The sequence below is a fragment of the Oncorhynchus clarkii genome, chromosome 21, assembly GCF_045791955.1.
Source record: "Oncorhynchus clarkii lewisi isolate Uvic-CL-2024 chromosome 21, UVic_Ocla_1.0, whole genome shotgun sequence".
Taxonomy (NCBI): domain Eukaryota; kingdom Metazoa; phylum Chordata; class Actinopteri; order Salmoniformes; family Salmonidae; genus Oncorhynchus; species Oncorhynchus clarkii.
The window spans coordinates 1295001-1308863 of NC_092167.1; the positions used below are offsets into that span (position 1 = coordinate 1295001).

The 13863-nt window shown below is 51.8% G+C and overlaps 1 protein-coding gene across 1 annotated transcript in view; it reads right to left on the bottom strand.

The window, feature by feature from the left end:
- LOC139379616 (carboxypeptidase M-like) overlaps positions 1-13863 on the bottom strand; it is a 69382-nt gene that overhangs the window by 34713 nt on the left and 20806 nt on the right. Inside the window, exon 4 of the mRNA XM_071122416.1 lies at positions 4792-4961. Within this exon, the coding sequence (XP_070978517.1) occupies positions 4792-4961 (170 nt within the window). The remainder of the gene's footprint in view (positions 1-4791; positions 4962-13863) is intronic.

Genomic DNA, 13863 nt, shown 5'->3' on the forward strand with positions numbered 1-13863 from the left:
AGCAGGCCCAGAGCAGCGTCCAGAGCAGCGTCCAGAGCAGCGTCCAGGCCACGAGCAGCGTCCAGGCCACGAGCAGCGTCCAGGCCATGAGCAGGCCCAGAGCAGCGTCCAGAGCAGCGTCCAGGCCCAGAGCAGGCCCAGAGCAGCGTCCAGGCCACGAGCAGCGTCCAGGCCACGAGCAGCGTCCAGGCCACGAGCAGCGTCCAGGCCACGAGCAGCGTCCAGGCCCAGAGCAGCGTCCAGGCCCAGAGCAGGCCCAGAGCAGCGTCCAGGCCACGAGCAGGCCCAGAGCAGGCCCAGAGCAGCGTCCAGGCCCAGAGCAGGCCCAGAGCAGCGTCCAGGCCCAGAGCAGCGTCCAGGCCACGAGCAGCGTCCAGGCCCAGAGCAGCGTCCAGGCCCAGAGCAGGCCCAGAGCAGCGTCCAGGCCACGAGCAGGCCCAGAGCAGGCCCAGAGCAGCGTCCAGGCCCAGAGCAGGCCCAGAGCAGCGTCCAGGCCCAGAGCAGCGTCCAGGCCCAGAGCAGGCCCAGGATATCAGTAAGGAAGAGGGGATGTGATAGCTGAAGACTGGTACCCAGACTAACATTCCACTCCTGTCATTTGCCAAAGACACTAGACATTCTCTCTTTAAATATGAACATTATATCATTAACGAGCTGGAGGAGATCAAAGGAATTGATCCTGATTCGATAACCCTCATAGCTATCCTCCAATCACAAAGGGTGATTGGCATTCTCTCAACCAGCTTCATACCACACTCCTTCGTGCCTTATTGCTTAGATCTATATGCGTGCCAGTGTGTGTATATGTGTAGAGTCTCTTGAAACACAATCTATTCCTAGGGACTTCCTGCCACTTCCAAGAACCACAACCTCATCAAGAAGCCTGTGTGTGTGTGTGTGTGTGTGTGTGTGTGTGTGTGTGTGTGTGTGTGTGTGTGTGTGTAGGCTAAAGGAGATGTTCAGAAATGTTCCCATTTCCTCCTATGAGGCTGCGCTCCAAAGACTCTCCAGTTGAACACTGCTAATTACAGAGATGGAGTCAAGACCGGACCTACGTCCCAAAACGGCACCCTACTCCCTATGTAGTGCACTACTTTTGACCAGGGCCCATAGGGAATAGGGTTCCATTTTGGGCCTAAACCAGAACTTTCCAGGCCCATCTCTGGCTAATTGGAGACTTCAGGAAGTCGTCCTGTTTCCAGACAGTTAAATAAAAGACTAAAGGGTCAGTATTGTGGTTGTGAGGCTTTGTTCCTGCCTCTGTATTTACAGTAAAACACGAGGGACAGCAAAGTGCCGGGTTACAGGCAGAGTGAAATGTACAAATGGTTCACTTCTATTGGGTCTTCTAAATAACCACCAATCAGCTCAGTGCAGACAGATCAGATCTACCAATCAGGTCAGTGCAGATATATCAGATCTACCAATCAGCTCAGTGCAGATATATCAGATCTACCAAACAGCTCAGTGCAGACAGATCAGATCTACCAAACAGCTCAGTGCAGACAGATCAGATCTACCAATCAGCTCAGTGCAGATATATCAGATCTACCAATCAGCTCAGTGCAGATATATCAGATCTACCAAACAGCTCAGTGCAGACATATCAGATCTACCAAACAGCTCAGTGCAGACAGATCAGATCTACCAAACAGCTCAGTGCAGACAGATCAGATCTGCCACCAAAACAGGTCAGTGCAGACAGATATTGACCAGCAAAATAGGTCAATGCAGACAGATATTTACCACCAAAGCAGGTCAGTGCAGACAGATATGTACCACCAAACAGTTCAGTGCAGACAGATGTTTACCACCGAAACAGGTCAGTGCAGACAGATATTTGCCACCAAAACAGGTCAGTGCAGACAGATGTTTAGCACCAAAACAGGTCAGTGCAGACAGATATTTGCCACCAAAACAGGTCAGTGCAGACAGATATTTGATCTACCACAAAACAGGTTGTGTTCATTGCCAGTGGTTCCAGTTAAACTGATGACCACTGATCTAAGCCCTATTACAACAAAAACATGACGCGTCATTTAGTTCCAGGAAGTCATTTAGATCCAGGAAGTCATTTAGATCCAGGAAGTCATTTAGATCCAGGAAGTCATTTAGATCCAGGAAGTCATTTAGACCCAGGAAGTCATTTAGTTCCAGGAAGTCATTTAGTTCCAGGAAGTCATTTAGTTCCAGGAAGTCATTTAGTTCCAGGAAGTCATTTAGATCCAGGAAGTCATTTAGATCCAGGAAGTCATTTAGTTCCAGGAAGTCATTTAGTTCCAGGAAGTCATTTAGTTCCAGGAAGTCATTTAGTTCCAGGAAGTCATTTAGATCCAGGAAGTCATTTAGATCCAGGAAGTCATTTAGATCCAGGAAGTCATTTAGTTCCAGGAAGTCATTTAGATCCAGGAAGTCATTGCCGTCATCTCCTCCAATCACTAAATCTTTGGAAACCCAACTTGATGCGTTATTGTATTGTTGCTTAATAATATATTTGTTTTTCCCCTGGAAGGGAGACGTCTCTGTTGTTCTAAGAACCATTCCCTGTTTAAAGTTGTTATGGTAACGAGTAGGTGAGAGGTTTTTTTTCCACTGTTTGGGGCTGGGATGACTGTGTCAGAGTCAGAGTGTGTGGGTGTCAGTGTCCTGTCCCATCCGGGGAGGACTCCGCTGCCAGGGGATGGGATCTGTGTGTGTCCTGTCCCAACCGGGGGGGGGGGGGGGGGGGTAGGAATCCACTGCCAGGAAATGGGAATAACATCTGTGTGAGTCGATGTGAGTGTGTCACTGTTTGGGGCTGGGTGTGTGTGTGTGTGTCCTGTCCCATCCGGGGGGGGGGGGGGGGAATCCACTGCCAGGGAATGGGATCTGTGTGTGTGTGTGTGTGTGTGTGTGTGTGTGTGTGTGTGTGTGTGTGTGTGTGTGTATAAATGCAAGTGTTTGTGAGTGAAAGAGAGTGTTTGTGTGTCAGAGAGAAGAGAGACAGAGCGAGAGAGAGTCTGTTTTCAGGCCGTGGCTTCCTGCCACTCGCCCACATCAGAGTGTTGTGGGTGAGTGTTGTAGAGGTGTTGTGTCTACAAACATCTCAGATAAAACTCCAGGATCTGTTAATGGGTGTGTGTCACTGCCTCCCTTCCAAATGAAACCCTATTCCCTATGTAGGGGGCCAACGGAACCCTATTCCCTATGTAGGGGGCCAACGGAACCCTATTCCCTATGTAGGGGGCCAACGGAACCCTATTCCCTATGTAGATCACTTTTACCCAGGGGCCATTTGGGATGTACACTTTCACTGCCTTCGCTGGTGATTCACTGGGGTCTCAGTAACCATTCTGCTGTTTACACCCTGAACCATCCTATAGCTGTTATGTTCTGGTCTACTGAGCAACACAACAGGCCAGACCTGCAGCCATCCACCCAGCCACTCCACCCACCCAGCCACTCCAACCACCCAGCCACTCCACCCACCCAGCCACTCCACCCACCCAGCCACTCCACCCACCCAGCCACTCCACCCACCCAGCCACTCCATCCATCCAGCCACTCCACCCACCCACTCAGCCACTCCATCCACCCACCCACTCAGCCACTCCATCCACCCACCCACTCAGCCACTCCAGCCACCCACCCAGCCACTCCATCCACCCACCCAGCCACTCCATCCACCCACCCAGCCACTCCATCCACCCAGCCACCCAGCCACTCCATCCATCCAGTAATCCTCTAAAGTCTTACTGCCACAACTCTTTCCAGACAGTAGAACTCAATTTGACCTGGGTCTCCTATAGAGTGCACTAGTTTTAACCATATCCCTATGGTGCACTATATAGGGAATAGGGTGTATTGGGTAACCCTATATATATTTTTGTATATTTATTGGTGTGGTCTGGAGAAATGTAACCACTTAAATCCATGGACAGCGCTATAGATGCTGACCGACCCTCTAGGAGATCAACACGATACTGTGAAACCGACACTGAGGCTCTTTGTCTGGATGAGTGACACCACATAGTCGGACGGTCAGATGTATTCACTCAAACACACCTAAACACATTGGAAAGCTCTACAACACCAAGTCAGACTGGACCAAGGCTGTGAGTTGGTTTTGAAGTTACTGTACAGTGTCAGAAGGGACAGATGGATCTTATTGACTTTAAGAGACAACCCACAATGTCCCTCCATCCACGGTGACTAAAACACAACCCATGATGTCCCTCCATCCACGGTGACTAAGACAACCCATGATGTCCCTCCATCCACGGTGACTAAGACAACCCATGATGTCCCTCCATCCACGGTGACTAAGACACAACCCATGATGCCCCTCCATCCACGGTGACTAAGACAACCCATGATGTCCCTCCATCCACGGTGACTAAGACACAACCCATGATGTTCCTCTATCCACGGTGACTAAGAGACAACCCACGATGTCCCTCCATCCACGGTGACTAAGACAACCCATGATGTCCCTCCATCCACGGTGACTAAGAGACAACCCACAATGTTCCTCCATCCACGGTGACTAAGACACAACCCATGATGTCCCTCCATCCACGGTGACTAAGAGACAACCCATGATGTCCCTCCATCCACTGTGACTAAGACACAACCCATGATGTCCCTCCATCCACGGTGACCGTAAGACACAACCCATGATGTCCCTCCATCCACGGTGACTAAGACTCAACCCATGATGTCCCTCCATCCACGGTGACTAAGATACAACCCATGATGTCCCTCCATCCACGGTGACTAAGACTCAACCCATGATGTCCCTCACTATCTCACCTCCCCTGGGAGTACATGCAGTCTCTGCTGGAGGACTCGAAGCCGTCTGGGTTCATGGAAACCAGGATGTGGACGCGGGTGCTGTTCAGGAGGCGGGTCACCAGCGGGTCGCTAAGGTAACCACGGGTCAGGTGATCGATCAGCTGGAGCAGGAGAACTCTGCCCACCACCTAAAAAAAAGAGATGCATTGATACAGTTACAACCATAGAGATCCTATTGACTTAGTAGAGGGCCATGTCATAAACCCTCAAAGTTCCAGAACGGGAAGAAAATAAAAAGGCATGCGATATCGGAAATTCTATAATAGAATTATAGTCAACCTAAAATATTCTCATATAATTATAAATACATTTTATACGGGAAGAAAATAAAAAGGCATGCGATATCGGAAATTCTATGATAGAATTATAGTCAACCTAAAATATTGTCATATAATTATAAATACATTTTATACAGGAAGAAAATAAAAAGGCATGCGATATCGGAAATTCTATGATAGAATTATAGTCAACCTAAAATATTGTCATATAATTATAAATACATTTTATACGGGAAGAAAATAAAAAGGCATGCGATATCGGAAATTCTATGATAGAATTATAGTCAACCTAAAACATTGTCATATGATTATAAATACATTTTATACAGGTTTTATACCAATTGTCTGTATAATTAGTCTATAAAAATATATGTAAACAGACCGTAAACGTAGACAATCTGACCTTTAAATGCTGTGATAAGATTCTAGTGTTCTAATTCAATGGTTACAACAGTGTTTTAGGTAAATGGTATACTTTATGCCGTCTGAGAAAATGTAGTCAACGAACCCTGGACACACTGAAAGAGACACTGGCAGAACGTCTGTCTGCTGATCGACTGCAGCAGACAAAAACACTGAATAAACTGAGACACGTTGTCAGAACGTCAGAGACCTTCCCCCCACCCACTACTGGTGAACCCACATTCTACGGTCTGAGACCTTCCCCCCCACCCACTACTGGTGAACTCACATTCTAATGTCTGAGACCCCCCCCCCCCCACTACTGGTGAACCCACATTCTACTGTCTGAGACCTCCCCACCCACTACTGGTGAACCCACATTCTACTGTCTGAGACCCCCCCCCCCCCCCCACTACTGGTGAACCCACATTATACTGTCTGAGGCCCCCCCCCCCCCACTACTGGTGAACCCACATTCTACTCTCTGAGACCCCCCCCCCCCCACTACTGGTGAACCCACATTATACTGTCTGAGACCCCCCCCCCCCCACTACTGGTGAACCCACATTCTACTGTCTGAGACCCCCCCCCCCCCCCCCCCCCCACTACTGGTGAACCCACATTCTACTGTCTGAGACCTCCCCACCCACTACTGGTGAACCCACATTCTACTGTCTGACACCCCCCCACTACTGGTGAACCCACATTATACTGTCTGAGACCCCCCCCCCCCCCCCACTACTGGTGAACCCACATTCTACTGTCTGAGACCCCCCCCCCCCCACTACTGGTGAACCCACATTCTACTGTCTGAGACCTCCCCACCCACTACTGGTGAACCCACATTCTACTGTCTGAGACCCCCCCACCCCCCACTACTGGTGAACCCACATTATACTGTCTGAGCCCCCCCCCCCCCCCACACTACTGGTGAACCCACATTCTACTGTCTGAGACCCCCCCCCCCCCCACTACTGGTGAACCCACATTATACTGTCTGAGACCCCCCCCCCCCACTACTGGTGAACCCACATTCTACTGTCTGAGACCCCCCCCCCCCCCCCCACTACTGGTGAACCCACATTCTACTGTCTGAGACCTCCCCACCCACTACTGGTGGACCCACATTCTACTGTCTGACACCCCCCCACTACTGGTGAACCCACATTATACTGTCTGAGACCCCCCCCCCCCCCCCACTACTGGTGAACCCACATTCTACTGTCTGAGACCTCCCCACCCACTACTGGTGAACCCACATTCTACTGTCTGACACCCCCCCACTACTGGTGAACCCACATTATACTGTCTGAGACCCCCCCCCCCCCCCCACTACTGGTGAACCCACATTCTACTGTCTGAGACCCCCCCCCCCACTACTGGTGAACCCACATTATACTGTCTGAGACCCCCCCCCCCCCCACTACTACTGGTGAACCCACATTCTACTGTCTGAGACCTCCCCCCCCACCCCCCCCCACTACTGGTGAACCCACATTCTACTGTCTGAGACCCCCCCCCCCACTGCTGGTGAACCCACATTCTACTGTCTGAGACCCCCCCCCCCCCCCCCACTACTGGTGAACCCACATTCTACTGTCTGAGACCCCCCCCACTACTGGTGAACCCACATTCTACTGTCTGAGACCCCCCCCCCCCCACTACTGGTGAACCCACATTCTACTGTCGTGGACCCCCCCCCCCCCCCCACTACTGGTGAACCCACATTCTACTGTCTGAGACCCCCCCCCCCCCCCCCCCACTACTGGTGAACCCACATTCTACTGTCTGAGACCCCCCCCCCCACTACTGGTGAACCCACATTCTACTGTCTGAGACCCCCCCCCCCCACTACTGGTGAACCCACATTATACTGTCTGAGACCCCCCCCCCCCCCCCCCCCACTACTGGTGAACCCACATTCTACTGTCTGAGACCCCCCCCCCCCCCACTACTGGTGAACCCACATTCTACTGTCTGAGACCCCCCCCCCACTACTGGTGAACCCACATTATACTGTCTGAGACCCCCCCCCCCCCCCCCCCCACTACTGGTGAACCCACATTCTACTGTCTGAGACCTCCCCCCCCACCCCCCCCCCACTACTGGTGAACCCACATTCTACTGTCTGAGACCCCCCCCCCCCCACTACTGGTGAACCCACATTATACTGTCTGAGACCCCCCCCCCCCCCACTACTGGTGAACCCACATTCTACTGTCTGAGACCCCCCCCCCCACTACTGGTGAACCCACATTCTACTGTCTGAGACCCCCCCCCCACTACTGGTGAACCCACATTATACTGTCTGAGACCCCCCCCCCCACTACTGGTGAACCCACATTCTACTGTCTGAGACCCCCCCCCCCACTACTGGTGAACCCACATTCTACTGTCTGAGACCCCCCCCCCCACTACTGGTGAACCCACATTCTACTGTCTGAGACCTCCCCCCCCACCCCCCCCCCCCCCCCCCCCCACTACTGGTGAACCCACATTCTACTGTCTGAGACCCCCCCCACTACTGGTGAACCCACATTCTACTGTCTGAGACCCCCCCCCCCACTACTGGTGAACCCACATTCTACTGTCTGAGACCCCCCCCCCCCCCCCCCCCCCCCACTACTGGTGAACCCACATTCTACTGTCTGAGACCCCCCCCCCCACTACTGGTGAACCCACATTCTACTGTCTGAGACCCCCCCCCCACTACTGGTGAACCCACATTCTACTGTCTGAGACCCCCCCCCCCCCACTACTGGTGAACCCACATTCTACTGTCTGAGACCCCCCCCCCCCCACTACTGGTGAACCCACATTCTACTGTCTGAGACCCTCCCCCCCTCCCCCCACTACTGGTGAACCCACATGTGTTACGTTCCCCAGTTTATGTGTTGTAGTTTGTGTATTTGCATGTGTTTTATTTCAGGAAATGGCTTCCTGAAATCCCTCAAGCAGCTGATTGGTCGACTCCAGGGCTAATTGGAGAGCTGACCCCGCCCCCTCGTCAAGACACAGCTGTCTCCAGTTACACATTCATTCTGAAGCTATATAAAAGCCAGTGTTCTGTTCAGGAGAGAGAGATTTGCTGGGAGGTCATTGCAAAGCGATTGTTTGTGATAGAGAGATTTGCTGGGAGGTCATTGCTGGGAAGTGGTATGTTCTGTGAGTTTGTTGCTCAGGTAGAGCTTAGTTGATGTCCTTTGTTCTTAGTTTGTTTGTGAAATTGTTTAATATTCTGTTTCATTTGTTCCCAGGGGGGAAGGGGAAGGCACCTAGGGAGTGCTTAGGCAAGAGGCCCGCGGGCATACATATACCCGTAGTATATTCACTGTCTAGGCACACTAGGTAAGACCTGGGCGGACCACCCCCTGTATTTTGGTTAGGGCACCAGGTGGTGCTAAATTAGGTAAAAGTGGTTAGACAGGTAAGATAGGAGAGGAGGGGGCTTTGAGATTTACTTTCTTTGCTTTGGTTCCGTCCAGCCTCTTTTCCCCATATTACCGTGTAAAGGAATAAAGTCCTTGTAAACGGTACCACATTCTGCCTGTTGTCATCCTTACTCGCACCTACAGTCCATACCTCTTTCGCTTCACGGAGAGTTTAGTTGTAGCAGGGTGTTGCGTTCCCTCTTCATAGAGGCGTGCGTAACAACATTCTACTGTCTGAGACCTCCCCCCACTACTGGTGAACCCACATTCTACTGTTTGAGACCCCCCCCCCCCCCCCACTACTGGTGAATCCACATTCTACTGTCTGAGACCTTCCCCCCCACTACTGGTGAACCCACATTCTACTATCTGAGACCCCCCCCCCCCCCCCCCCCACTACTGGTGAACCCACATTATACTGTCTGAGAAATGTAGGCTCTTAAAAACCCTTGAGACCCCGCCATCCTTCCCCCCCACCATCCACCCCTACCTCCGTCCCTCGGATTGGATCTTAGCATGACTAATCCTTGTTGACCTTAAGACCAGCACGTATTTCCATTTAGTCTGAGATCAAATCTGCCCTCTCAAAATATCTGCTACTTACTAACCAACCAGCTAAACTAGTCAACCCCCTGGCGCCGCAGTCAACCCCCTGGCGCCGCCCTCAACCACCTGACGCTGCCTGACAACATATTTGAACTGTTCAAGCCCTCAAGATAGATGGGGTAAACTTCAAAACAGAGAAACAGGGTGTACTGGACTGTGATATAACAGTATAACATGCATGATAAGAGCCAAGAGAAACTCTTTAGAAGACAGCTGAGATGTGAATAGTTTGGATCAAGGTTCAAAATGCCACGATACAAGTTGTTCTTGATTTGCTAAGACATTGTGGATGGACCACCATTACTGGAAGCTCTGTATGTGTGATTGAAGAGGAGTCATCATTGTTTTAGAGGGTTTCGTTCGCCAAGTCCCATGTCACGTCGCTATATTCAAATGATTCTGTGCCAAACATGTCAGTTTTGGGGGCAGTGTCACCTGTTTTGAAGAGGCTGAATAACATTTGAAGAAAGGAGCACGATTAGTTTATTTCATTTCTACTCAATCTGCCGAGGAGAAGGAAAGTAGTTCACGTACTGGTCCAAAGATCAAACACACAGAATGGTTAACTCCCGTTAGTAATGATTGTCACAAATAGAAAACCCTGGCTACAACTCAAGAGCTTCCGGAACTAGAATCAGGGGAGCTAACGGAATTTAAATGGTTCCATCCCTAAGCAACAGCACATTGTAGTTCCATTGAGTCTCCGTCCACTGAGCACTGTGGTATTCTAGAATGCTCCATTCTATTCAGGCTACAACAGTGGAGCACGGCTAGCCCTGAGGCCTAGTCTTCTGAATGGATAGTCAGAGAGAAAAAAATGAATGAGTGTGTGTGTGTGTGTGTCTGTGTACCCCTCAGAGCAGCAGAACATGTCCTGTGTGCCCCCAGGTGAAGTAGAGGCAGTGTGACATCGCTCTGCTACATCCCAGCTGGGGGGAAATGAGAGGAAAGGCCTCATCTGGTATCTCTTAACCATGTCCATTCAGCTTAGAGGAAGGAGCTACAGTAGTAATATTACATCCTATTCCCTATACAGGGCACTACTTTACAGTAGAGCCCAGGGTCCTGGTCAGTAGTGCCCTACATAGTGGATAGGGTGCTATTTGTGACGGTCCTTAAGGCTGCTCCCGGGGACTGACTGACTACTGATCTATGCTGGGATTTGGAAGTCTAGTTACAGTGAAGCCTGGAGGGGATGGAGGAGGGGGGTTTTGGTCCTTCAGTCCCAAGTGCTGGTCCAGTCAGAGAGCAGGAGTAATGCTGGCCCAGTCAGAGAGCAGGAGTAGTGCTGGTCCAGTCAGAGAGCAGGAGTAGTGCTGGTCCAGTCAGAGAGCAGGAGTAATGCTGGTCCAGTCAGAGAGCAGGAGTAATGCTGGTCCAGTCAGAGAGCAGGAGTAGTGCTGGCCCAGTCAGAGAGCAGGAGTAATGCTGGCCCAGTCAGAGAGCAGGAGTAGTGCTGGCCATGTCTGATAGGAGGAGTAGCGCTGGCCATGTCTGATAGGAGGAGTAGCGCTGGCCCTGTCTGATAGGAGGAGTAGCGCTGGCCCTGTCTGATAGGACGAGTAGCGCTGGCCCTGTCTGATAGGACGAGTAGTGCTGGCCCTGCCTGATAGGACGAGTAGTGCTGGCCCTGTCTGATAGGACGAGTAATGCTGGCCCTGCCTGATAGGACGAGTAATACTGGCCCTGCCTGATAGGAGGAGTAATGCTGGCCCTGCCTGATAGGACGAGTAATGCTGGCCCTGCCTGACTGTAGGAGTAATGCTGGCCCTGCCTGACTGTAGGAGTAATGCTGGCCCTGTCTGACTGTAGGAGTAATGCTGGCCCTGTCTGACTGTAGGAGTAATGCTGGCCCTGTCTGACTGTAGGAGTAATGCTGGCCCTGTCTGACTGTAGGAGTAATGCTGGCCCTGTCTGATAGGAGGAGTAATGCTGGCCCTGTCTGATAGGAGGAGTAGTGCTGGCCCTGTCTGATAGGAGGGGTAATGCTGGCCCTGTCTGATAGGAGGAGTAATGCTGGCCCTGTCTGATAGGAGGAGTAATGCTGGCCCTGTCTGATAGGAGGAGTAATGCTGGCCCTGTCTGATAGGAGGAGTAATGCTGGCCCTGTCTGATAGGAGGAGTAATGCTGTCCCTGTCTGATAGGAGGAGTAATGCTGGCCCTGTCTGATAGGAGGAGTAATGCTGGCCTTGTCTGATAGGAGGAGTAATGCTGGCCCTGTCTGATAGGAGGAGTAATGCTGGCCCTGTCTGATAGGAGGAGTAATGCTGGCCCAGTCTGATAGGAAGAGTAATGCTGGCCCTGTCTGATAGGAGGAGTAGTGCTGGCCCTGTCTGATAGGAGGGGTAATGCTGGCCCTGTCTGATTGGAGGAGTAATGCTGGCCCTGTCTGATAGGAGGAGTAATGCTGGCCCTGTCTGATAGGAGGAGTAATGCTGGCCCTGTCTGATAGGAGGAGTAATGCTGGCCCTGTCTGATAGGAGGAGTAATGCTGGCCCTGTCTGATAGGAGGAGTAATGCTGGCCCTGTCTGATAGGAGGAGTAATGCTGGCCCTGTCTGATAGGAGGAGTAATGCTGGCCCTGTCTGATAGGAGGAGTAATCCTGGCCCTGTCTGATTGGAGGAGTAATGCTGGCCCTGTCTGATAGCAGGAGTAATGCTGGCCCAGTCAGAGAGCAGGAGTAGCGCTGGCCATGTCTGATAGGAGGAGTAGCGCTGGCCATGTCTGATAGGAGGAGTAGCGCTGGCCCTGTCTGATAGGAGGAGTAGCGCTGGCCCTGTCTGATAGGACGAGTAGCGCTGGCCCTGTCTGATAGGACGAGTAGTGCTGGCCCTGCCTGATAGGACGAGTAGTGCTGGCCCTGTCTGATAGGACGAGTAATGCTGGCCCTGCCTGATAGGACGAGTAATACTGGCCCTGCCTGATAGGAGGAGTAATGCTGGCCCTGCCTGATAGGACGAGTAATGCTGGCCCTGCCTGACTGTAGGAGTAATGCTGGCCCTGCCTGACTGTAGGAGTAATGCTGGCCCTGTCTGACTGTAGGAGTAATGCTGGCCCTGTCTGACTGTAGGAGTAATGCTGGCCCTGTCTGACTGTAGGAGTAATGCTGGCCCTGTCTGACTGTAGGAGTAATGCTGGCCCTGTCTGATAGGAGGAGTAATGCTGGCCCTGTCTGATAGGAGGAGTAGTGCTGGCCCTGTCTGATAGGAGGAGTAATGCTGGCCCTGTCTGATAGGAGGAGTAATGCTGGCCCTGTCTGATAGGAGGAGTAATGCTGGCCCTGTCTGATAGGAGGAGTAATGCTGGCCCTGTCTGATAGGAGGAGTAATGCTGGCCCTGTCTGATAGGAGGAGTAATGCTGTCCCTGTCTGATAGGAGGAGTAATGCTGGCCCTGTCTGATAGGAGGAGTAATGCTGGCCTTGTCTGATAGGAGGAGTAATGCTGGCCCTGTCTGATAGGAGGAGTAATGCTGGCCCTGTCTGATAGGAGGAGTAATGCTGGCCCAGTCTGATAGGAAGAGTAATGCTGGCCCTGTCTGATAGGAGGAGTAGTGCTGGCCCTGTCTGATAGGAGGGGTAATGCTGGCCCTGTCTGATTGGAGGAGTAATGCTGGCCCTGTCTGATAGGAGGAGTAATGCTGGCCCTGTCTGATAGGAGGAGTAATGCTGGCCCTGTCTGATAGGAGGAGTAATGCTGGCCCTGTCTGATAGGAGGAGTAATGCTGGCCCTGTCTGATAGGAGGAGTAATGCTGGCCCTGTCTGATAGGAGGAGTAATGCTGGCCCTGTCTGATAGGAGGAGTAATGCTGGCCCTGTCTGATAGGAGGAGTAATGCTGGCCCTGTCTGATAGGAGGAGTAATCCTGGCCCTGTCTGATTGGAGGAGTAATGCTGGCCCTGTCTGATAGGAGGAGTAATGCTGGCCCCGTCTGATAGGAGGAGTAATGCTGGCCCTGTCTGATAGGAGGAGTAATGCTGGCCCTGTCTGATAGGAGGAGTAATGCTGGCCCTGTCTGATAGGAGGAGTAATGCTGGCCCTGTCTGATAGGAGGAGTAATGCTGGCCCCGTCTGATAGGAGGAGTAATGCTGGCCCTGTCTGATAGGAGGAGTAATGCTGGCCCTGTCTGATAGGAGGAGTAGTGGCAGAGGAGAGGATTGGAAGAGTGTTACATTACAGATGTGGGTTGAGTCCCAAATCAGACCCTATGTAATGCATTCATTTTTACAAGACCCCTGTCAGAAATAGTGTACTACATAGGAAATAGAGCGCCATTTGGGACAGAGCCGTGATGTACCCCTTCAGGGGTAGTT